Source organism: Vespa velutina, chromosome 3 (assembly GCF_912470025.1).
Source record: "Vespa velutina chromosome 3, iVesVel2.1, whole genome shotgun sequence".
NCBI lineage: Eukaryota > Metazoa > Arthropoda > Insecta > Hymenoptera > Vespidae > Vespa > Vespa velutina.
Window position 1 is genome coordinate 11,590,708 of NC_062190.1, and position 27,055 is coordinate 11,617,762.

The 27,055-nt window shown below is 43.6% G+C and overlaps 1 protein-coding gene across 7 annotated transcripts in view; it reads right to left on the minus strand.

The window, feature by feature from the left end:
- LOC124947551 overlaps positions 1 to 27,055 on the minus strand; it is a 57,543-nt gene that overhangs the window by 28,971 nt on the left and 1,517 nt on the right. For all 7 annotated transcript variants that reach the window (XM_047489858.1, XM_047489856.1, XM_047489859.1 and 4 more), the window contains exons 2-4: positions 24,581 to 27,039; positions 24,370 to 24,503; positions 24,138 to 24,273 (exon numbers count right to left, since the gene is read on the minus strand). In XM_047489858.1, the coding sequence (XP_047345814.1) occupies positions 24,138 to 24,273; positions 24,370 to 24,503; positions 24,581 to 26,906 (2,596 nt within the window). In that variant the 5' untranslated portion in view covers positions 26,907 to 27,039. The remainder of the gene's footprint in view (positions 1 to 24,137; positions 24,274 to 24,369; positions 24,504 to 24,580; positions 27,040 to 27,055) is intronic.

Consider the following 27,055-nt stretch of genomic DNA (forward strand, 5'->3'; position numbering starts at 1 on the left):
TACGAGAAAAAGATAGAGGCGCGGACCGTACGCGATTAAATTCGAGAACAAAGTGTCCGGAACTTTGAGAGATGTTGAGTATCTTTATCAGGCAATTTCTTCTCCTCGTCTATTTATTTCTTCTCTGTCTTTGCTATTATCGATATATGTACGTAAGTACTTTTATTTGCATTCGCTCGAATCGGCCATTTTTACGCTCGTATTTACGCCGTTTTACGTTAAGCTCGATTCGCCGAATTCGTGATGCAATCAAATTCAATATGTACCTCTGTGCTCGCTTCGGCCTTCTTTCTTTAATTCTAAAAAATTATCCTCCGCATACGTTATGAAAACGACACGACGCGAAGTTTACCTTCTCCCTTTTCTTCCTCTCGCTCCTCTTTTTCTCTCGTTGCTCACCACTTTTCTCTGGGCGCCTTTTGTAATTAAACGCATAAAGGGCGGGACTAACTCGAAAACGCAATTCCGACGAGAGCCAGACTCGTCCCGTGAAACTCGTTAATCGAAGAGAGAAAATGAAACGAACGAAAACTGATATCGAATACCGATCGAATGAGAAAGAGAGACAGACGGCGGACAGGCATAGAGACAGAGAGATGAATGCGTACACATATATAATTGATATCAAACGCGTTAATTAATCGCGTCTCGTTTATAGACTTTGCTCCTTCTTTGAACGTTAAGTCATTGGATTAACGAGTTCTAGGAAAGTCCGAGAATGTCCGGAGGTAGACACTTATCTGACAAAGGAAAATCAATATGTACGATCGGTTAGCCTAGCCTGTAGAAAACAGTATTGCAAGAATGAGAGAGAGAGAGAGAGAGAGAGAGAGAGAGAGAGAGAAGCGTATAAATTAGCTAGGAAAATTTCTTTCTCTCTCTCTCTCTCTCTCTCTCTCTGACTCGTCCACTGCAATTGGCAGGTTCAATTTATGTCGCATATAGATATTTACTTATGCGGCAAGTTACAGGAGCCCTTTCGCTTACTGCTTTCAAATCATCCGGAACCCACCCAACGAGTTATGACACATACGAACCGATCGATCGGAGGGTTAAAGCGATTATGAGACTGGCTCTCTCCAATGGAAATTCCCTATGCGGGACTGCTTTGGACGAGTAATACATGTATATACTTGCACGCGCGCACAGCCACACGTACACACGCTCATGCGTGAACATGTGTAATACCGTATAAAAGATAGTTAACAGTGGTATAAAGACGGTCGTTGTTGACATTGACGTTATCGAAAATCATCGTCTTCGGTCGAGTGCGACTAAAGAAAACGAACAAAGTAGAACTCGACGCGTAATATCGTTCGAGGATTCTCTGATCGGAACAAAAGAAAAAGAAGAAAGAAAAAGAAAAAATGATGTCCAATCGATAAGGATAAAATTATTGACCAAATCTAGGATAAGAAAACGAGGAGTTCGCACGAGGAATCTCGTTTCGAAAACGCAAAGAGCGCATCGAAGCGATCTCGTGTTCCAAGTCCGGAAACGAGCACAGAAGAGAAGATGCTTCTCTCTCTCTCAAGCGCGCACGTGCATGTGCATGTGCATGTGTGTGTGTGTGTGTGTGTGTGTGTGTGTAGATACACGCCAATAGAAGAGCTACGCCGCGTTTCCCTCGACGATCCTTTAACCATGGACACAAAGCACGCAAAAATAGCTTCGCGTTAGCCAAGGTAGAACTCTCTTTTTCTTTGGGAAGCGTGAACGGAGATATCGAGCCTCGAATTACGAAGGATAATCACGTAGTAGAGAGGAAGCACCGAAAAATTTTGTGAGAATCACCGGGAATAATTCTACCGAAAGAGAAAGAAAAAGACATGGGAGGGAAGAATGGAGAAAGCTTCGAAAAGAGGGCTCGTTCCCTTGATTAGCACGATCGTTACCACCAATCAAATATCAGCTAATCGTTGCTCGATATGAGAGAAAGATAAATGAGGTTGTGTAAGTACGTAAAAGTACTCAATATATCTATATTGAGGATGTTCCATTTTCGTCTTCGCTTTTTCTTCTCGTACGCGCTTCGATAATTATAATTGTCTGAAACTGATTTTCTCTCGAAATTATTTTTCATTGGACAAAACCAATTCGATGTTCCTAGAAGAACGGCAACGAAACCGTACTCGTAATGGCGCTCATAAACCTCGCGCTTGAAAAAAATAAAAGAGCGAGAGAGAGAGAGAAAGAGATTCGTCTCTCTCGCGACACGCACGAGCGATCGATCTGTCGATCGGTCGAGCACCGAAGCGAAAGAAGAGAACGAACGAAGGCCGGTTGTTCACAATGTAAGGTACTCGTTTCGAGTTGCAAGGCGCTCGCGATTGCGCAACTCCCTTGCGAAACGTTTGGCACTTTTTTAATATTCACGATGGAAAGTCGAGAAGGTGGTGGAGGTTTACGAACGGATGGATGGATGGATGGGTAGATGGATGGATGGATGGATGGATGGATGGATGGATGGATGGGTAGATGGATGGATGGATGGATGGATGGATGCTTGGTGACGACGATTTTACGGCGAAGAAGAAGAGAAAAAAAACTGAGAGGCCTGGCTTTGTCTCTGGTGCTTCCGTCACGAATGGAGATCGGATCTACGCCGTGATTCGTGCTTTCGTTCGAATTTCATCGTACGTACTACGTGCTCCGATAGAAATCGTCCGTTTGACATCGTCTCTTTTACTTTTTTCCTTTCTACCTACTATCTCTTTTTTTCCGCGAGTAAATGCGCGTATCGTTTTACCATATACACACGTATAGGCATCACAAAGGCGAGAATGCACCTACGGAGTGTTGATTCGTACACATCTCTATTTCTCTTTTTCTCTAACGGGCTCTATAGGTAACGACGAGAGTTCCGACGGTGAATCAATGGGGGTGGGGGGTGGGGGTGGGGGGAAGAAAATAAAAACTCGATTTTCCAGAGTTTCCTTTTGATTGCGCTTCCGGCCGTTCGATCTTTTCACACGCCATTGGAATCCACGATATGACCGATTAATACCAAGCGCCATTACTATATCCTCGACCATACCCGATATACCGTGTTGCTATTTAAGCAAGAGGAGATTTCGAATTTTCAAGCGTACATACACACTCAGATTAGATTCCGATCGACCGCGTACATTCGACATTTATACACTACAAATATCTTCCTGTAATCGTAATGAATTCGTCGTTCTGCTCGTTCTACCGATTTCCAGCACGGAACATTGCGGTATATTTATTCGCGTCGTACTTTCTCTCCCTCCCTCCCTCCCTCTCTCTCTCTCTCACACACACATACTTACACATGTGCACACTCTCGCGGTACAATTCATTGGAAATTATTAAATTCGAATAGAGCGAGAGACTTTTCGTGTTTCGATCTAAGCGCGATACTAAACGATAAAACGAAAAACATCGGGAAACGTAAAGAAAAGAAGGAGAAAATGAGGAAGACGTATATAAATGCGCTCGCATGACAAACGTTTATGCTCGTGATCTAACGTAGGATTATGCAACGCAATATTTCGCGATAGAAATAAGGAGAGCTCTTCTAATCAGCGCCAGAAATAGTAATGATTGAGAAACGTTTCGCGAATCGAAGCGACATACGAATTTTTTTTTTTTTTTTTTTTTTTTTTTTTTTTTTTTTTTTTTTTTTTACTTTTTTGTTTTCTAAATAGCCTCGCAAAGATACGCTCTTTATCGGAATGTAGCCTCCAAAAAAAGTGAGAAAATCGATACTCTAAAGAGGATTCGTGAAATTACAAAATTTCTCTCTGTGTGCCGATTAAAAATAGTATTAAAAGAAACGGTTATACAGATCATTCTCGATCTTCATCATCTCGATCCAACAACGATGAGAAACACTTATAAATCTTTCGATGCGATATTATATTAGGAAGAAAAAAAAAAAGGAAACGATATTTTATTCGATGTTCGTTTTCGTATTCACTGCGTTTTAAAATACGATCGAAAAATTCAGAACAAAATCTAAGGATATATTCTCGCCTGTATATTATCTGAACTCTCTGTCTCTCTCTCTCTCTCTCTCTTTTTCTATTTGATAACGCTTTGAAAAAGCGAATGTCAACGAATACTCGCGGAGAAACGATCCATAGAATTTGACAACTTGCGTCTCGTCTCTCTTTTCGCTCGGAGAAGCTCCGATGCAAACGCGAAAACGATTGGGGGAGAAAAAAAAAAAATATATATATATATATATAGATAAATAAATAAATAAATAAATGAATGAATAAAATAAAAATAAAATTAAAAAGCAATAGAGCTGACAGAGGTTTCATATAGCGATCGTCGGTCCCGTAGAAAACGCGAACCATTCGAAAACGAGCATGGATCATTGAATTGCAGATGACATGTGCATGTATGTATTACCTACGAGCAGCAACGATCGAATTCACGTAAACGTTATCGTTGTCGTTCACGTGACGCTGTAAAGTACGACGAATCGGTGATTTACACGAATATACGGGGGAAAGAGTAAACGAGATAATAAGATAATGACAGAGTGTATCCGGAATTAAAGCGCTACCGAGTGATAAACCTTAACTCTCTCTCTCTCTCTCTCTCCCTCCCCTCCAACCCTTCCTTCTCTCGCTTTCTCTCTTTCTACATAGATATACGGTCTGAAAAAATGTCAAGTTAGAAATATGATCATTTTCACTTCGTCTTCTTTTTCTTTCTCAACGAATCGATCAACGCGAATGACGTTGATCATCGGTGAAAGGCTTCTACCGATAAGATGTTAAATATACTCGTTAGTTGGAAGCGACAAAACGTTATGTTCTTACTTGAATTGAATCTATCTTCTCCTTTTCCTGCTGATCGAGAAAAAGAAAGAGAGAGAGAGAGAGAGAGAGAAAGACGATTGCCCTTTTCTATGAAAGTGAGAGGTGAAACATACGTTGCTGGTAGAAGAACACGTTTTCTATATTATATGATACAAACGGATCTAAATATTTGTTAAAGTTGATATCACAAAGATCTAAAGAAAACTAAAAGCTTATCTTTTGGACAGGAGAAATTGAAAGTTGAGCATGACGATTTCTCCTCTCTCTCTCTCTCTCTCTCTCTCTCTCTCTCTCTCTCTCTCTCTCTCTCTCTCTCTCTCTCTCTCTCTCTCTCTCCCTCTCGGTCTGTTTCCGTCTCTGTAAACTCAAACGATAGACAGCTGCTACTACCGGTGGTATTTGGAGCTAATAAAATTATCGCACCGCGAACGATCTCCTCTCCCCTTAGGCCGCAAATCGTACGTTAAATTCTCGAGAGATTAGCCTGGAGAGTTTCAGGCGATCTTCTTGGGCGGGCTAGAATCGATGGAAGCTACGCCAGTCTAGGAATTAGGACCGTCGGAAACCGTCAAGCCTGTAACTAATCAGGCCAGCTATTGCTCCATTTCCACGAAGCCCACGTCGTCGTATATAAGCACGGACTTGCACGTACATTATGTGTATTATGTGTACTATGCCAGTGTACCTATCTACATATACATACCTATACATTGGTATATCTATCTATACGTACGATAGGTATGGTATGTATGTATGTATGTGGGTATATATACATATATGTAGGTTATCCACTGGATCTCAGCAATTCCGTGAGGAGGAGGAGGAGGTATGCGAGCGACATCAAACGCGACCTCCGAAGAGGACCACGGAACACACTAGCTCCCGACGTCCAAAGCTAAATCCGTATTATTAGAAAGTTCGATGAATACCGTGTTCTCTCGTGTCTACTAATTCTTCCTTGCGGAGAGAAAATCTTATTTGCTCGTCAAATTTTACACGTTTCTAAACGTAAAAACGTAGCAAGAAAAAAAGAAAACGAAAGAAAAAAAACAAAACAAAAACAAAAAAAAAAAAAAGACAAAAAAGAACAAGAAAAAAAGATAGATGTAAATGGGAACGTAACCGAATATCTCTTATCTATGCCCACTTGCTTGTAGAAGCGTCCATATCGAGAAGATACTTCTCCTCCTCTCGTTACAGATCTATCTATCTTTATCGTCGATACATCCGCTTTCCTACGAACAAATTTCGATAGGTTGAAAAGAAATATTCATCGTCTTTAAGAGGAAAAGGAAATACGATAAATTGTGTTTGACTTTTACCGACGTATTCAAAATAGGAGTAGCAACGATCAAGAAAAAAAAAAAGAAAAAAAAAAAGAAAAAAAAAGAAAAAAAAAAGAGAAAAAAGGAAAAGAAGAAAAAAAGAGGAAACGAAGTTGATTCGACGAGAGACATTGAAAAATTTGTCTAACGTTGCCTTTCAAAAAATAAAAAGAAAGAGAAAGCTTACAAATCGCGACTCGTCGGCGCACCCTTCGCGCGTCATTTCTTTTTTCCGACGAAATTACGAGCGCTCGAATTTAATGAAAATTTAAACAGGTGCGTCCTCGAAGGACCTGTGCACGTCGTTCCTGGGTGAATAAGTGCGTGCGTGGTTTCTCTATACGTGAGCGTATAACGTTCCCGCTGACGTCACCCAAAGAGGGGAAAGAGCGAGGTCTCTTTCACCCTTACGCTTCTCTTCAAACCCCATGAAAAAGACACCGGATGATTTCACGAGGCGCCGCGACTCTCAGGACTTCCTATGACGTATACACTATTTTCGACCTTCCCTTTTCTTTCTTTTCCTTTTTTCGACGCATGAGCCACGTTCGTGATAAATACTATCGCGTGAAAGAACCTAAAGCGTTGCACAAAGGTCAAATACAAGAATATGTCGGCAATGAAAGACTTTCGACATTCTCTATATCTTTCCTCCTTCCACGTTCTTCTCTCTACGCGCGAACGATGATAATACGTATGTATACACATATTCAGTTTATTATCTGAAACATAAATGATGATTCACGTTCAACGATACTAGTCGTCGTATACGCTTCCTTCCTATCTTTTAACCATTTCAAAGATAATATCCTGGGAATTCGGTCGCCTCATTTCCTATCCTCCGAACGATAAAAGTTTCTCCCTCGATCCTTCTTCTTCTCTCTCTCTCTCTCTCTCTCTCTCTCTCGTTTCTAAGATGATGATGATATAAGTGGCGTTTCACTGATCGAAATCTGATATCGAAGGACGAGCGGATGTACGGTATTTAATACGAATTAAAATTTATTATCGCCAAGAGAGAATGAGAAGAAGCTCCTATATATGATTATAGCGTACATACGAGAGAGCTAGCCATTTTATTGATCGACCGAACAAGCGCGGAAAAAAAATTGGCTCGAATTACGTAACGCGGTTGTCGATACCGCTACGGCCTTTCTCTCTCTCTCTCTCCCTCCCTCCCACTGTCTCTCTCTTTCTCCCTCTCTCTTTATCTCTCTATCTATCTCTCTATCTTCCTTGATAAAGGAATAAATGAGAAAGCGAGAATTCGAAAGGCAAGACTCGTTGATTTTGATCCTCCATAACGATCCTCAATTTAAACAACGAGATAGCTTCATCAATTTCGACGCAGAGAACTTAACACCTGCCATAACTAACGAGAGAGATAGAGATACAGAGAGTGAGAAAAAGAGAGAGTATTAATTATTTAAGATTAATGAATTAAGTATTGGCGAAATAAGGATAAAACTGAGAAAGATATCAATCGTATTAGCGGTTAATAGCGTCGCGGCAAACAGGGACACAACTGTTATATCAATTTCGTAAGTGTGAAGTTTGACGAGGCATATAAAGGAGGTATTAAATGGGCTCGGAATCTTTCATCGTCGTAGCTGATCGAATAATTGAAAAGCGTAAAGGCTCGTGTGAATAGAAAAAAGATTCTACTCTCCACCGCCCAGCCGTCATCATCGTCCTACCAGCATGATCTTCAATGTGGTAGTCCTCGTGCACGCGCGTTAGAGCGTAAGGTGTTCTTTCTCGTTACAGTCCCACGGGAAAAAGGTATCGTACGGCTGCTCTCTCTTTCTCTCCCTCCATTTATCTATCTATCTCCCTCCTCCGTGGTCGAACGTGCGAGGAGGCGGCCGCGAAGGAGGAACCTGGAAGGCCGGCTGCTACTACCAAAGACGCGACGAGGACGAACGAGGAGGAGGAGGAGGTGGAGGAGGAGGAGGAGAAGGAGGAGGAAAAGGAAGAGGAGGAGGACGAGGAGGAGGAGGACGAGGACGTTTTCACCGTAGCATCTGCCAGTAGTTGCTTATGCTGCTCTCTGCTACACAGCTGCCAAATAACACGACCGACGAACCTTCTTTCTTCTTCTACTCTATCTACCTATCTTTCTCTCTCTCTCTCTCTCTGGTTGGCCAACTCACCCCTCTCTCGATCCTTCTTCATTATTTCCACGGCTCGGCCCTATCCTTTATACTCGAAGGCCCCGATTCCTCCCCTCCTTTGTGTTCGAATCGACAAGCTGCCAAGAGAGAGAGAGAGAGAGAGAGAGAGAGAGAGAGAGAGAGAGAGAGAAAGAGAAAGAGTAGGCTCGACATCGCGTATTTTCTTTTTAAACGATATGCACGTCTCTCTGTGCATAGCCCGAGAAAGAGAGAATGTTCTCTGTTCCTATCCAAGATCGTGTGAGTTTACATGTAAGAGAGTATAAATGTGTGAGTTACACGACGAGAGACGTTGGTTACACACGGTGGCGGTAAAAGGAGAGACTCTCTCTCTCTCTCTCTCACCCAGTCAGCAGCGCTCGTGCCCCAGGATAACAAAAGAGAGACTTCGGAGGCCCGCTTTTATGAGATCGCTTCTCTCTCTTTCTCTCTCTCTCTCTCTCTCTCTCTCTCTCTCTCTCTCTCTCTCTCTCTTTCTCTTCGACTTCTTATTCCATGTCTGTAGGACCGTAGATATCATAGTGGTCGCTTTTTATTCCATGATTCAGCTACCTTCTCTCCTCCCTTTCACCCTCACTCTATATCTCTCACTCTCTCTCTCTCTCTCTCTTTCTTGTCTTCTGCTTCTTCCTCCTTCCTTTTGAAAGGCGCCACCACTTCCATCGTTCCTCTTCGCGTATATCCGCCGTAGCCCAGCTTTATCCACTCAAACCCCGCCTGCTGCTGCTAGCCACGCTGTTATTGCACGCGAGCCAAGGAGAGTTATCCTTGCTAATCGGCCGTGCGTGTTATATACGCCCTCGGAATCAACCGTTTAATCGGATAACGCGCGTGCATCTCACCGAGGTAAACTCCCGGTTCCCGAGAGAGAGAGAGAGAGAGAGAGAGAGAGAGAGAGAGAGAGAGAGAGAGAGAGAGAGAGAACACCGTTAGAGTAAATACTTAAAATATTTTCAGATAATGGAAGCTATTTAAACGATCAATAAGAAACGATGGTGTAATTGAAAGTACGTGTTTCCGAGGCAATTAACGTTCTCATCGAGTTATACCCACTTCGATAAATGAATTGAATTAAATTGGATTATAATTACGTGAGGCAACTTTTTCGATTGGTTCCATCGAATATTTCGAACAGATATAAGTTATATAGATATATAAGAAAATGAAATGCGCGAATTCGTATAGAAATCTTTTATACTTTTGGCGAATGCACGTGGGAAAGAGGAGGATGGCGGACGAGCAGAACGGAGTGCCTTTAACGGAGTCGGCTCTCTTTCTCTTTTAGCGTGTAAATTCGAGAGAAGAAAAGAGAAGAGAGAAGAGATATAGATCGATAGTTACGGTGCTTTAGGCAGGAAGACGAGACGCGACGCGAGGAGAAAGAGAGAAGGGATCGGGAAGGGGGAAGAGAATGGGATGGGAAAGAGAAGGGACGGAAAAGGTCGGAAAAGGACGGAAACGGTAAACGCGCATCGCGCAGCGTGCTTTCTCGTCTTCCGAGCGCCATTGTTACCCACCACCGCGAGAGGAGAGAGGACTGGTCGACAGCTGTGCACACAAACTCGAAAGCTTTGCCACGCGCGTTTCTATCTCTACACATAGCGATGCAAGTAAGAGAGAAGAGATCCCTCCCTAGTCAAGCTAGACGCGGCACGAAATCTAATCGAGAGAGTCGCTCGATTAATTAGTTGATCGAGTCAATTAGTCGACCGCTAATTCGATTCATCCTCGAACAAATGTAGAAGATACACGTACCATATGTATCCTGCGTACTGTTACTATTCGTAGTTTTGAAAGATAAATGAGGTTCCAGGTACGAAACGACCTATCGATCTTCCCTGTCCTCTGGACTTCCCTTTCAATGAACATCCTTGACGCGCGCGGTCAGTGCCGAACGACACCCGTGGCCATTTATGTGCGACAAACGGATGATAAATGGACACCCTCGAAAGCCGTTTACAGACCTTTACGCGCACCAACGATTTGCAACGCCGTGCGCGTTCGTCAGACCGCTCTTGCGTCCTTCCTTCCTTCCGTCCGTCCGTCCGTCCGTCCGTCCGTCCGTACGTCCATCCATCCGTCTGTCCGTCCGTTTCTTCGTCCGCCAACCTGTTGCTTAATGTTGAAAGCTTCGCGCCTGCTTACGCGCGCGATCGACCAGGTTCGATTATCAAGAAATTTTTCGCGGGAAAATTCATTATCAAAAATAAGAGAACCCAAATTTTATATACTTTGATGTAACAACGAAGCTCTCACGAAGAACGACTCATTCGTTTCAAAGTGGAAATCTTACTGGACGAGTATATAATATACCGCTTCTCTACATCGCCGACCAACCGGACTATTTTTTCGACGGTGTGCGAGACCGTGCGAAGCGTGCGCGCGCGTTCGCACACGCCAATTCTCTCTCTCTTTCTCTCTCTCAACAGTAGTCAAGCGAGCGACCACCTGAATGCGAAGGAGAAAGAGAGAGAGAGAGAGAGAGAGAGAGAGAGAGAGAAGGGAACACACTGTGAACCTCCTTCAGCTTTTTTAAACGACGGCATCGTGCCCGTTGGACCAGAACGTGCTATATCAGAAGGCCGGATCGCCTTCTGAAAGAAAGAAAGAGAGAGAGAGAGAGAAAGAAAGAAAAGGAGAGAGAGAGAGAGACTACAGCAGGCTTTTCCAACGTCTCCTGCGAGAGGGATCTCCCAAGATTCTCGCCGATCGCGTGGAGGCTGTATTACGTTACTCCGAGCATAAATTTTCAGCTCCGGATCAGAGTCCTTCCTTCTCTCTCCCTCTCTCTCTCTCTCTTTCTCCCTCTCTCCCAACTCTCCTTCTTACGCGTTCTCATTATGAGCTTCTTATAAAAGATACAAGCCATTTGCGCGTAAAAAGAAAGAAAAAAATGAATCATAAGATTTTTTAACAAAGAGCGAAATAAAAAGAAATTCAAAAGAGAGAGAAAGAGATTAAACCAAGTCAGAGTCCCGACAAGCGAAACGTTTAACGCTCCAGAAAATTAGGAACCTTCTTGAAAAAAATAAAAGATTCGTAGAGATCTCAGCCACCTTCTTCCTTCCTTCCTTCCTTCCTTCTTTCCTTCCGTTTCTAGTTCTTGAGAGGATGTATGCTTAAATGGGACGATGGAAGTGACGGTAGGTATAGCGGAGAGGGATGAAGAGGGACAGACAGGCGGCGTAGGGCTGCTCGCATTCGTGTTGTTTGGGTCTCCACGATCGCGGTAGACATCTGCTCGGATTATTTCTTCCTTTTTCCCTAACATCCTTTGCGTTCCCTTCCGGTGCACACCCGTCGTCGTCGTCGTCGTCGTCTCTCTACCAAAGTGGATCTTCCTCTACCAGCCTAATTTCGAGGGACGAAGTGCACTCCTCTCACACTCTCCGTCTCTTCCTCTTTTCATTCGCTGACTTATTTCTAGCATCGATACGTGCCGCGTACGTGGCAACCTCTTCTACTCGGCCAAGTTTTGCATGGCTCTTTTATACCTTCAAACGCGAATTCGCATCCATCGATGAACGATAGTTTGGTTGATTTGTCTTGGAAAATGAGGTCAACGCATGCGAGCAAGATAAATGCGAAACATCGAATTTCTAATAAATCTCGAGAGAATGTATGCTGCAGTATGAAATATGTACGGTGTTATAGCTCCCGGTAACGTAATTAGTTCTTTGTTCGAAAAAGAGATCCCTATTGATCTTCGAAAATATATATATATATATCTTGATCTTATCTCTTCGTTATCGATTAAACGGAGCTTTCTTTGGTTCTTCCGTTTCTTAAATACTAAATCCCATATGCGTTCCATTTGCACCATACGTCCGAATGGAATAACTCACGAAATAAAGATCGACGATCGTGGATGAAGTACACGCTGAAATATCGTCGATCGATTTCGATCAAAACGCGGCATATGCGATATCGAGCGAGAAGGATACTCGCGTAAAGGTCAGACGGGGCCGTACTCGTAGTCGGCAACAAAAGTCACGCCATTTCCTCGATGACGTACGGGCGGCAGCATGAGAGACGGACGATGCGTCTGCGTGCACGCGCGACGAAAGAGAAAGAGAGGAAGAGAACGAGACTGCACACGCCTACGTAGACGAGCACGTTTGATAAAAAAGGACGGAAGGACGCCCACGCGTCTCACTTATTCGATGTGCGTGTGCGTCCAAGTCGAAAGAGATCCTAAACGCCCACTTGGGCCATCGTCGTTGACTCCCTTCGTCTAAAGAAACTGCGTCGTTCGCGCCGATGTAAACGACGTAACTTTGTGAAGGATATTAAATCGGAGGTAAGGGGATCGGGGCGAGGGCTCGCGATTAAAGGAAACTCCCTTTACGTCGTCGACTTTATTTACGTGATCTAGAATGAGGAAAAAAAGAAGAAGAAGAAAAAAAAAAAGAAAGAAAAAAAGAAACAGAAGAAAGAAAGAAGGAGAACAAAGACCAAAAAAGATTCCTTTCGCATTGAAATTACGCGGAAAAATAATGTAGGTACTCGAAAGGCAATACTTTGGAGATTTATAGTTGCTTCGGGGTTTGTTCGTTCCTCTAGAAAGTGTCTTTCACCGTCAAGTGGACGTCGTAACCTCGGATATTGAATCCTCGAATGGCGACGAAGCCGACGGCGATTGGACGTTACTGTCGGTTCACGTGGAGCCCGCTAGCAAATTTGAACGATCGATCAGATCGCAAGGTAGACTACGCGTATCCGGCGCGTATCCGACGTCTATCCAACGTGCATAACGCTACTATACGCTGTAGATATATATATATATATATATATATATATATGTATATGTATATATATATATATGTATATGTATATTCGAATACACGTAGCCTCGATTCGCGCGACTCCTCCTCTCTTTGTTTTCCCTTCGGAAGGCCTAAAGAGAAGAGCTAAGAAGAGCGTTGAGAAAAATGCCGCGTCGTTGCTAACTTTTTTATAGGTATTTTTTAATCACCCCTATCCCTTAGGCCCTCCTCCTCCTCTACCTTCTTTCCCCACCATCCATCCATCCAAGCTCAAACTTTAATCCTTAAGTTTTTTAATTCCGAAGTTCGTGCATGACCTCGGCAGAGTAAGTACGCGGGAGAGCGATAGAGAGGGAGAGAGAGAGAATGGGAAACGTTCACGGAAGTCGACTCGTCCGTGACATCAAACGAGATATACACCTCGAAAGATACATCGAAGGGAACGAAAATCACAGCTCCTTACCTTATAAGAGAGCGATCGTCGCAAATTCAGCCGCGGTAACATTTATTTATAGTGTCCGATGAGTAACACGTGTACCGTCTTTTCAATAGCGCGAAAACGTGCCTACGTCTACGTTTTCCTCTAACGCAAAGTAGGTGCGTTCCCAGGGAGCTCGTAAAAAAGGAAAAAAAAAAAAAAAAAAAAAAAAAAAAAAAGAAAATTGAAATACTTTGGCTGACGCCGACTCGCTGATAACAACACAATGAATTTTGTCGTGCTATCGCAAAACGACTTGGAACGTTAACTTCACGTGCGTCTTCTCAGAAGTCGAACGTTTTTTAATTGATAAGAAAAATGTTCAATATAGATATTTACGCTTCGGATCAGATCTAACTTCGCAAACAAAATATCATTTTATTTATCTCGCTCGCTAGTTTGTTTTTCTTTTTTCTCTTTTTCCCCTCCCCTTAAAGATATTCGATAATCGAGAGAGTTCCTCTCGATTGTCGTCGTGGTGCATTTGTCGCAAGAAGAACGCCTCACCTCCTTCCTCCTTGGCCATTCTTCGTTCTGGCGATTCCGTAACGGGCCTTTGCCGGTCGTAAAGCACGCCAAATGCGTCGATAATTCCGTTGCCGTGCGAAAGAGAGGACGAGTATACCTGGTTCGCTTGGACATAGCCCTTCTCCCTCTCTCCTTCCTTCTTTCCTTCCTTCCTTCCTTTCTTTCTTTCTTTCTTTCTTCCTTTCTTTCTTTCTTTCTTTCTTTCTTTCTTTCTTTCTTTCTTCCTTCCTTCCTTCCCTCCCTCCTTCCTTCCTTCCTTCCTTCCTTCCTTCCTTCCTTCCTTCCTTCTACCTGACTACTTTCTCCCTGTCTTTCAAGACGCGCCAATGGCGGCAAGTGAATGAAACCTTCAACGCTTTCGCTGCCGTTAACGAACGCGCTTGTTACGATCCTTACTTTCCTATAGACTTTTATCCGCTTAAATATTATACGAACGATAAAGATCGATCGAGTTTATCACGTATTAACCGAAAAAGCGCGATTATTTTCGCGAGACTCTGGGATAGACGTCTACACACTTTTCAAAGTAAACACACCAAAAACGAAAGAGAGGCAAACTCTTTCTCGATGAGAAATGGCCGAAAGTTAGCTGCTTCCGAACGACGTCGAACGATCGTAAATTTTGGATAAAACCTTTTTAATGAGAACCGTAAGAAGAAAAGGAAAATATAAGCGCGAACGCGGTAATAATTTAGTCCGCGAACACGTGAATGGCCGCAGCAGCGTACGTGCGCACTTTCACGCAGCCGAACCGGTTGAGAACCACTGGAGGAGCGCTCTGTTGCGTCGCAGCTCGCCGGCCTGGCTCCGGAGTCGACGTCACAGAAACGCGCGCGCGCGCGCGCGCGCACACGGCATACACACATACAGCAGACATATATACATACACCGATACCTTCTTAAATCCTCTCCCCCGAGTCCGCACACGACGCTCTACGAACGTCTACGAGCGTCTACGAGTCTTTTAGAGGTATGTGTAAGTGGCTACGTACTATGAAGCGCGCAAGCGCGCGTTTGTGTGTGCGCGCGCGACACGCTGCTACGACGTGCAGCGTCGGCGTCGTCGCGATAGGAGGAAGAGCAGACGGAAAGCAACGTCGTCGTATCGTTTCGTTTCGTTTGCGTTCTGCTTTGCTCGTGAGATTATATACATACACGCCCTTGAGCGGAATTATATTCCGAATCGGAGAAAGACGAGTAGGAATGGAGGGGGGCGGTGGGGGATGTCTAAGGGAAGACATTCCTTCTCCTACGTTTTTTTCACTTGGTTAGATACGTGTCTGCGTGTGTGTGTGTATATATATATATATATATATATATATATATATATATATATATATATATACAAACACGCGTGCGCGTATACATCATGCAAAAACTACCATCTAATTCCGTACAATGTTTTTATTACTCGCCCTCGAGTATCGTTTTCTTTTTTCTTGCCGCGCAAAGTATGTATGAGCATAGGTGGCTAATTTTTTTCGTTGGTAAAGAATAAAGCGCGGAACGTGGAATATAAAATTAAAAGGAGAAGTTCGCGCGAGAAATACAAACGTCAGCTGACTCACCCTCTGTGTAAAGATGCGTATTAAACTACTACCACGCACGTGGGAACGATACCTCGAGCATTATGTCGATCATTGATGAGAACGAGATTGAATATTAAGAATGGAATTTTACAGCATCCGCGAGCAATTTTCGCGGCGTCAGTATTATGTAACTCGATGAGAAGAAAGAAAAAGAAAAACAGAGAGAGAGAGAGAGAGAGAGAGAGAGAGAGATTTTGAGACGTAAAAAAAAAAAAAAAAAACACGACAAACACGACGTACACGATCGCCGAGAAACATACGCTGCTGATGTTCGCTAATGATAATCTCGAATTATCGTGCGAGGAGGAAGGAGATGATTCGAGATATCGCCCGCCACTTTCGAATCGGACGGATTCGAGGAACGCCGATCGGTCCCGAGGCTCGTTCTCTCTCTCTCTCTCTCTCTCTCTCTCTCTCTTTGCGTGTTCACGCGCGCGCGAGCTCACGCTCCGCGTTACGTAATCCCGATAAAGCAAAATCGTTTGACGCGAGTGCGACGCGAAATTCCGTCTTGCTTTTTTTAGCGAACAAACAGCCGATGAAACGACGCAAGCATACGCGCTCTGCGACAAATTCTTTTAACGAACGAATTTGGAGAAAGAAAATAAATGAATCGAAGGATTACGGTAAATGGTTTCTCACGCAACGAGTCGACCTCTCTTTCTCTCTCTCTCTCTCTCCTCTCTTTCTCTCTCACCGTTCGAAAATACGATCCCGTTTTATTATCGCACGAGCGAACGAATACCTCGACGTTCATCGACGATTTTGCACTCCACACGACGGACGACGACGACGACGACGACGACGACGACGACGACACAACACAACGTTTCGTACGCTTATGTGGTGTTTGCGCGCATACACACAGACATACAACACATCGACCTACCAACTACCTTCTTCTCCCTCCCCCCGCTCTCTCTCTCTCTCTCTCTTGGCCTCCCTTCCTCTCTCTCTCTCTCTCTCTCTCTCTCTCTCTCTCTCTCTCTCTCTCTCTCTCTCTCTCTCTCTCTCTTTCTCGTGACGTTTCGACGAGCTTACTACGCGTTACACGAACGGTAAAGGAGCCCGTTCGCGATCGATAATACCGGGTGACCACTTCGAGCACGTGTCAGCTCGCGAACCGGTCGAAAGAAGCAAAGAGAGTCTTCTGCTGTTTGCTATTTCGTTCTCTATCTGGTTCGTGATATCGAGTTAGTACGAGACTAGTACGATGCTATCATTTTCAAGAAAAGATAGAGAAAGAGATAATGCGAGAGCCCCGTTCAACCATTCGATTACTCTAGTCGCGAATCGATTCCATTGAAAGACAGATTTTCAACAAATATTTTCCCCGGCCGTAAAAGATCCATCGATTCGAAAGGCATCCTATATAAGTAGTACTTTGCGAGCGAGGTCTTGTCGAAAAGTACAGCAACGCGGTATTCTTCCACCGATCGTTGTATTCGCAGCTTTCAACTCGCAGCTACTACCCTCCCTCTCCCTTTCCGTTCACCCCTTTTCTACCCTTAACGAAAAAGCCGATAGGTGAGCGAGCGACGTTCGTTTTATTGCACCGCCTCTATTTGGAGCCGTTCGTGTATAACCGTCGAATAAACTCGATAAACTCGAGTTGAAACCAACCGACTGGTAGCATCGGAGTCGCGTACAAGGGATATCTAGGCCGTATTATGGATCTACGTGCGGATGGTTCGCATTTGAAACTTCGTCCCAATCGACTACTTCATCCGCGAAAAATACGATTTATTTGTTCTTTCCCGAACGATCTCCCAAACGTTAATTTTCTTTTTGATCTATCTCGATAGACACAGATATATGTCGTTATGCGTCCGTGGCGTTTGCTTTGCGCCCGTGCACTTGGAAGAAAATTATTGCTGCCTTGACCATGAGCGATCCTCGAGATTCGAACGAAATGCATGCTTGAAAAATCTTTCGATTCGAAGAAACGATGCTTTTGACAATGGCGCGCCGAGAAAGTGCGCGAACGCGATACGAATTGAAATTTACTTTTTATATATTGTACTTTATTGTGTGGTATGTATAAATCTATACTCACCCGCCAGAATCATGTCGCGTTCTCGTCTTAACAGGCAATCCAAAAATATATCGAACGTATATATATCATAAGTATATAAAATTGTACGTTATGCGTACGCAATAACTAATGTCTATATACACCGGCACACTATGTGATATCAAGAGAAGGATAAATGTCTCTCTCTTCTTCTTCTTTTTTCCTTTCTTCTTTGCACTTTTGAGTTTCTAGGACCACCCTCCTTCTCTCTCTCTCTCTCTCTCTTTCTCTTTCTCTCTCTCCCTCTTCGTTTGGTCCCAAAAACGGTGTAAAACTTTAATCACAGCTGCTACCTTATCCTCGATATCTCGTACATTGAACTTTCATCGACTTCTCCTTCTTTCCATTTTCTTCTCGAAGATCTTCGTAAGACGATCACCGCGTGATCTCGAACGCTCCTCCTCGAAATTCCTAGATCGTGATACACGAGATGAATAGACGCGCGAAGAAACGATAAAAAAGAAAATATCCTTCTTTATTTTACTATCTCCATGAACGACGAGGGATCCGACCGACGACTTACTACGCGAGACGAACGATTTCGCTTTCTCGTCTCACGCGCTTTTTCCAATGCAATAAAGATATACTTTGTATACGAACTGTTGTTCGCCACTCGAGGAAAATAGGATGCAAAGAATAATTACCATTGGATAGCGCAAACTATAGGGAACGATATAGCTGGAGATAACTAATCTATTAATTAAGCGAAACGCTCGCAAACCGATCGATTTAATCCCGCATAGTTGCTACTTTCCGGAACGACTTATCTACGATTTCCACGAACTTATTACGAGCCTCAAATTGAAAAAATATATATATATATATATATTATCTAGGACGTATACGAAGAACAAATACGTATACTTTCGAATACTTTCGAATACCGGGGAAAATTTATTTGTCGAGCAAATCTTGGAGCAACCACGAGGATTAACATTTGAACGACGCGACAACGAAAGAGAAAAGACAAGAAAATTCATACGAGTCTTCTCGCGATGCTCACCCTCTAGGCAACGAGCCCCTTCTCTCTATCTCCAAATCCAACCGAGCGAGGGAGAACGTTTGTAAAAGGAAGGAAGGAAGGAAGGAAGGAAAGAGAGAGAGAGAGAGAGGACTACGCGCTTTTGTACGAGGATACTCAAAAGTTACGCGGGTCTTAAAAGCGACGCTAGAGGGTTCGATCCTTCGAGGGATAGGTACATATATGCCAATGTGAGAAGGAGAAAAGAGAGAGTCGAAAGAAGAAAAACAGAATAAACGCGATGCTTGAAGCTTTACGAGCGTTTACCACGCCGTGAAAGCACCTCGAGAGTCCGAGAGCGGAGAATCATTGAATTTAAAAGGAAGGCGGACGAGAAAATCCACAAGCTTGTCGTAGATTAGCCGATTGGGAAAAAGAGAGAGAGAGAGAGAGAGAGAGAGAGAGAAAAGTCGATCCCGATTTGTTCGACATTCCGGGTCTCGTTCGTTTTCGCTCGGATTCGAAGATCTAAGACGATAAAAGTTATCGCGAAAAGGACAGCGATCGGTAATACTCGAGGGCAATATCCTCTCGTCGGCAATATCGTCGTTTCTATTCGAGTGGGTCTCTCTCTCTCTCTCTCTCTCTCTCTCTCTCTCTCTCTCTCTCTCTCTCTCTCTCTCTCTATCTCCTGTAGATTCGCGAGCGCGCGCGCGCGCGCGTGCCTACTAGGCGAGACCCGATGCTTAGGATAGAAAAAGGAAAAATAAAGACACGTTATCCTTTTTCTAGCAGGTCGGTCGTTATCCACCCGTAACCGTGCTCTATTCGGTCGTGTATCAGTCAGGAGCTAGGAGATTACTAGCTTCCGCTTCGTTCGCTGGAATCTGGCGATTCGCCAAGCACCGTTCGCTCGTGTCACGAGTCTATTTTCAAATTCGACCAACTATCGCATCACCGTGTCCTGTTCGATAACCGGCGGCTTTTAACGTCATCGGATAACTAGGGGTTGCGCGATTTCACCCTCGATCCCGTTCCTATCGCGAATACAACCCGACCGAACCCCCACCCTCAACCATCCTCTCTCTTTTAGCGTACTTTCGATCGAACGTCATTTTTCTTCATTTTCTTTTCGTCTCTAGCCACTCTCTTTGACAAATTTATTATAGTGAAATATTCCTAACGATTATCCACACCCTGGTGTGCCCTTGACAAGGATCTTACGTAGAAATGAGAAAAGACGCGAACACCGCGCATCGTTCGATTATTCGCGTAGACCGTGGCCAAACGTACGCTTCGAACGATTCGATATCGATCTCTTGCAATGCTCAAAGAACGAAAGCGCGATCGATCCTGTCTTCCCCGAGTATTCCGTTCGTTCGTTCAATTACCGCCGTGTAAAATGCATCGGGAACGCGATAAGTTCTTCGTGAATCTCAGTCCAACTATTTCTCATATCTCAAAACAATCTAGAAAAATCTTCTTCCTCTTGTTTTCCCGTTCCTCTGTTCATTATTATCGATCCTGAACTCGTTCGAAAATCCTTTTCTATTTAGGTAAGAAGAAATAAATCGAATAAATACGAATCGCTTATTATCGCGTTAAAATAAAATATACCCGATGGGACGAAAAATAGGCGATATAAATCCTACGTAATCGGCGGAGGACGAATGGATCGAATGAAAAAGAAATAAAGTAAAGAAGAGAAAAGGAGGAATAGGAAGAGAGAAGGGGGTAAAACACGCTAGCTAGCTAGCTAGCTAGACGACTTTTCCGAGCTTCATCGAGCACGGATCGTTCGTGGACCGACGACGTCGCGACGCTCGTTGGGAGAGGGGAGGCCGCCACGACGACGACGACGACGACGACGACGTCGATCGACGAAAGCGTTTGCCAAGTAAAACCAAAGCTTTTCCCTCTTTTTTTTTCTTTTCTTTTTTTTTTTTTTTTTTTTTTTTTTTTCTTCGTTTGAACAAGTCGCGACGGCGATTTTATCGATCGTTCGAAAATAAAATAAGATCAATTTTCCGATCGGTCCTGAAAAAACTTATTTAAAAAAAAACGTGCCGAAAAATTTGATAACACGACGAAAGTAAGACTGAAAAAATGTTCTCTTCGTACGTGGAGGGGATCGCCCTAGGGAAGTCGCACGTGTGTGCTTATAACAAAGAGAAGACATCGAGAGCTAGGATCCAGCTATATCGATTATCGAAATTGTCTACGGGTGTTCACCACGAACGAAAGAATAAGGGAACCCATTTGGTCGACGAACTAGAGTGACAGCTGCACGTGTCGTCACTCCACGTACCATTCTTCTCGTTCCATGGTATTCGAACTTTCCGTGTCAACGACGAGAAAATTCGATTCTTTTTCTAAAAATACGAATATGTTGAACGATTTTATCGATCGATATTATACGCGCGCGCGTGTGCGTGTGCGTGTGTACATACATACATACATACATACATACATACATACATACATACATACATACATGCATACATACACACACACACACACATATATATATATATATATGTATAGCGATAGTGTAAAAAAAGAAAAGCCATACAAGTCTCGATGCGAATTTTCTCTATCGAAGTTACGTGCCGTTCCCAATTGACCACGTGATCGTGTCGTCTGCTACGTCCGCCATGACAATAAGAAGTTTACGCGCTTCTTTGCGCGCCACACTTCTCTTATTCGCAAAAAGATTCGTGCAATAATGTTCCTATTTTATACCAAGTTTCACGTTTTGCGCTAAAACTTCTTCCTTATTTCTCGCTATCCAACGAACTGGAACTGGAAAGGATGGATATTCTTTTCGACCTTTCCGTAACGGCACTCAGTTACTCTCTTTCTCTCTCTCTCTCTATCTCTCCCCCATCTTTTTCTTAGGAGAGCGAAAACCGAGAGAGAGAGAGAGAGAGAGAGAGAGAGAGAGAGAGAAGCGAAGCAAAAAGAGCGTGACGCAGAACGGTTCGTCGTTCTTAGGAAGCACGAAGAAGTCGCCCTCGTCGTTCGACGATCATCGTCCATTATCGTACTTTTACGTACCCGGCGAAAACGATGGAGAAAGAGAGAGAGAAAAAGAGAAAGAGAGGACAACGACGACGACGACGCAAGAGGAAAAAGAGAGAAAGTCCAAGAGAAGTAGACTATCGCGTAGCGTCGTCCTCGTCGTCGCGCCACGAAACGCTCCGTTGTTTATACCCTCCTCGCAATAATAATGTCGGAGGATAAGAGGAGGAGGAGGCGAAGCACGAAGTGCACCGACGACACCGCCAACGCCGCCACCACCACCACCGCTGTCGCGACAAATGAGAACGAGACACCGCTTGGCGATGCATGTACGCGCGTATGCACCGGACCACGGCCGCCGCCACCACCACCACCACCACCACCACCGACGACGACGACGACGGCGACGACACGACGGCGATGACGATACACACGCGCACAAACGCGCACGCACCGCACTCGCACGTTCAAAATCAGAGAAAAAGACTTAAGAAGATCGGACACTAAGAGAGAGCACGTACGTACTCCCCGGCTATCGCTCGACTACTGTCAGGTGTGCGTCGTCCTTCTCTCGACGAAGCGTGCACACCACGACGTTGTTTCCCCACTCCTCTTCCTCCGCCATCCCCACTTTCTTCCTCGACGCGCACGCTATCTGCTTGCCCCACCACCATCACCACTCTTACTACTCTACTAGCACTACTGCTACATGCCGCCGCTATTGCGTCTCCGTCTCGCCTGTGTTTCTTACCACTCTACGCGCGTACACATACGCACGCGCGCGCGCGCGCACACACACACGCACGCACGCACACACACACACCACCGAATGAGATCGTTTTTCTTTTTCTCACTCTCTCACTCTCTCTTTGAGCATCCCCCTCTCTTACCCGCTGCTTCGCTTTGCGGACAGTTCTGCTCCGCTCTGATCCGCTCTGCTCCGCTCCGCTCCGCTCCGCTCCGCTCTGCTCTGTACTGCTCTGTACTCTTCCCCGCTGTTCGCGAAGCACGGACTATCGCTGCGTAGTTGGAAGTACACAGTTTACATAAGATGGGAGCGCCGTGAGGAGAAGGTATGCTCGTCGCAACGCGTACGCATTTGTATATACATATATACATATGTATGTATATCGTCTGTTCTCTCTCTCTCTCTCTCTCTCTCTCTCTCTCTCTCTCTCTCGCGCGCGCGCGCGGGCAGCATCGCCGACGTTAACCTAAGAGTATGTACGTGCACGAGTGCAAGACGCACTAGTAGCGACGTGTAAAGGACGGTTGAGTCAACCACCACCGACACCCCCGGTCCTTTCACTGCACGACCACGATGAGATCTCTTATTTTCGCGAGGGTAGATTGATCCTCTCGATATTTCCATCCTTTTTTTCTTCCCGTTCTTCGAACTTCGTGCAACTTCCTCGTTGGAACGGAATGTAGGAGAACGCAAAGCAGATATTCCTTTCAAATGTCTCCCGATTGTGGATATAACGAGCAGCGCTCGTATTCGAATTTGGCGCCAATTATAGAAAGTCCATTTTCAAATTCTGATCGTTGATCGTGATAGCCGATGGCGAAAGTGGGACGCTTGATTTTGATATGCGATAAGAAGAGTAAGCGAAACTATCGAGATACTGCTACTAACGATCGGCAAGGTGCATTCCGTTATAAAAAGGACGATCTGAAATAACGAGAAGAGAGGCACGCTCGTCTCGCCGCCAGTAGTACTTTCATTTGTTCGAGGCGACGCGCACGATCGAAAAAGAAGACTTTTTCTTTGTCGTACGACACAACGACGGAGTCTCCGAGTAATTATAGAAATAAATGAACGCTAGGATGACAATGATCAAAATTAATTAAATAAATAATAAAAGTTCTTCGAGAAAGGAGTTACGTAAGATTCTTCAGTTACGAATGGGTAGGGGATCGTCATCGTTCACTGTCCCCGATATGTCGGACCATATTTTTATTCGTATCACTTGAGAAAAAGAAGATCCTTCCCGTAAGCAGTTTTAATTCGATTACGCATCTTCTAATAAAACTTCCTTCGTCGATTATCCAAATCATTCGTGAAATCTTTTATATACCTTTTTATAATACTTTTCCTAGAATTAGAAAAAGTTCGAGCAGAGATTCGTGAACTCTGTAAACTGGCGCAACTCCCACGAGTTCGCGACGACGGACGAAATTGTTTTAGTTTTTGCATATACAAATTTTGAATCTACGCCAATACTACTCAAGAGGAGAAGAAAAATCCTTCGTATAATTTCAAACAAGCAAACTCATTGATCAAATGCATTAGAACTTTGATCTTTGACATTGTCCTTCGATGCATCTACATGCACCGGTTCTATCGTATATTAGCAATGTAAACAAGTGTAACGTGTCTGCGTGTGTGCGTGTGTTATATCAAACGTTACGTTTCGCTTACCGTGCTGATGCGGCGCAGAAAATGCCGAATGCCTTCGCGGTGACATATTTGGATGATTTCCTTGACTGCCCGGTGGTTGCATAGACGATAACGCACCCAACGGCGTGTAAGATTTGCATGGTTGCTCTGTCTTTTGCTGATAAAGAAACGTTCATCCTTAGGCAACATTTGTCTCCATGCATTATCATAGAAATTCATCGTCCAACGGCAGAAAATAAATATCGATAATCACCTGGTCGTGAAGCTCAGTAGCTACCGCCGTAGCTGCAGTTTGTGTGTGACTGGTCGAACTGATTCTGTATTGCATACCAGCGATACTGCAAAAACCTTCGTGATGCGTCGACCGTGTTTGGTTAACGTAAACACCTAAAGCATGGTGACGCTTGTAATACCAAAGAAACAAAATAATAGATTTAAGTATTGGCAACGAATGGAAATATTACCTGTTATAGTTACATCAGTATCTTGATTAACGATTACAACTTTTTTGGATGGCTTTAAAACATCATCCGGATCTGAGCCTTGCCTTCCTTTCTTTTTCTCTGCATCCGAATCATGTTGCCTGCGTCTCTTGATAATTTCCACTTCCGATTCGCTCGAAGAGTCACTACTAGATCCGCAACGATTCTTTTCATCCGAATAGGATGCAGCCAAAATTGCCGAAGCATTAAGACTGGCCATCCTTTTACACACAACCATATCCTTCAAATCCATAACCTCTTCGTTTCTCTTTCTTCTCTTGATTACTTTCTTTTTAGAACGTTCAATGTTTTTCTCACGCTCATAGTCCTCGTCCGAAGATGGAGAAGACGATGAACTCTCCAACATGTCCCAATGTTTCCCCCTTAATCCTGGAACATTTCTCAATTTTCTTTTTGGAGTTGGAAGTTCTTCCGACTTCTTCTCACTCGACTTTTTTTCTTTTTCTTTACGCACTTGACTTTCCTCCTTTTCCTCTTTATTCTTTTTCTGCTTCTCTTTCTCCGGCTTAGGCTTACAGAAGCCACCAAGATACACTCCCCCGGTTTCATTTTCATAGAGGCAATGTACCTTGGCCAAAGCATTCAATGATGCCACTCTGTGTCGCTTTGGTCCGTTCCAGAATCCAAAAAGTCTTATCCTCCTAGCACGTTCATCGGAAGGTGAATTGGATCTCTCCTTCTTCTTGGCATACCTTTGCTTACTTTTTTTATTTATATCCTCGTCATAATCCTCGTCCGATTCGGATGCCGAGGTCACACCACTGGTACTACCCCCATTAACAGTCTCGACTTTTAAATCTATTTGAATAACGCTTTCGTTATTAACTTCCTCTTTCTTTGTACCAGCCATCGCATTTTTTATACCATCCTCGGATTCTTTAGATTGTTTAACGGATTCTCCCATGGAGGATTCCATGGGAGACGAAGATCTTTGATTGTTGCTCTCGTTTTGTGTCTTCCCTTTCGATATCTTTTTTGGTACCTTTTTACCAATTTTTGTGTTACCTTTCATAGGTTTCTTTTCGTCTGGCGATTTGGGCCTTGGGTCTCTTTCGTCCTTATTCTTTTCCAATTCTCTCTCCTCTAAAACTTCATTTTTTATTTCGGGCGTGGGTGCTCTTTCATTTATCGCATTGCTATGAGATATTTTTTTAGTTTCGTTCAATGTTTTCTCTATGGCTTTCAACTCAATTTTCTTCTTCAAAATCATTTTCTCGGCCATCGTTTTCAACTTATCTTCCGCCTTAATCACTTCACAAATCTTTGAATTTTTCTGCGGCAACTTGGCCTTCATATGTTTACCTAATTTTGGCTTCTTCTCTTGCGTACCTTTACCCTTCGACGCGCATGTATTTTTTCTCTTAGCTTTCTTAGCTTCCTCTTCCTCCTCGTTAATCGTTTCTTCTACCTTTAAAGATTTGACTAGTTTTATCTTTTTATCTACGAACTTGTTGACTACCGTAAAGTGAGGCTTTTTCGCTAAAACGGTTTTTCGTGGAATACTTTTCTTTTGAGATGATTTGGAGTTCTTGGAGTTCTTCTTTGTTCTTGTCGGAGAGTTTCTTCGACTGGCAGCAGTATCTTTGTCTGACATTTTTTTACGATCACATTTCTTGTCCTTCGTCAGAACGTTCTTCGATGTTTCTTTCGTATCCATTTTAGACAGCTTTATATCCTTCTTCTTTTCCTCTTTTCCTCTCTTCTTCAAACTCAAACTTAGGACATCCGTCTTGTCTTCAAGCGCATCCTTATCCTCTACGGTATTTAAAGATTTCACTTGATCTTCCGCACTTTCCTCATCCATTTTCCCACATTTTTTTCTATCATCCGATTTTTCAATTTTCTTTTTATTATCCGCAGACTGTTTTTCGACTTTAGTTCTCTCTTCCAACTTCTGTCCCTTTTTTTTATCTTGATTGTCACACTGTGACTCTTCCGTATCTTCTTTTTCCTCTCCCCTATCCAATTTCTCCTCTTCGATTATTTTATCAGTTTTCTTTTCATTATCCTTATTACACTTTTTATCCATTTTCTCTGACTTGTCCTTCTTCTTATCTTCAACTTTCTTCTTTTCTTCATATTTCTTTTTATCTTCCATTTTATCTGATTTTTTCTTCTCGCCGTCTGACTTTCTTTTCAGATCTTCGGATTTATCCTGTTTCTTAGATTTCTTCTCCTTCTTTACTTCTGATATGGTCTTTTCCAAGAGAGTGCGACGTTTTTTAGCTACTGTTGGCATTTTAGTTGCCTTTCGGGCAACAATAGCCTTCTTCTGTGGCTTCATCATGTGCGTTCTCTTCACATCTTCAATTTGATAAAAATACGCTTGAAGTTCTTGAATGTCCTTAGTCAATTTTTACAACTACCTAACTGCCATTGTAGATAATAATAGTGATAGTCCAAATAAATACTGGATCTATCTGTAAAAGAAAGAAA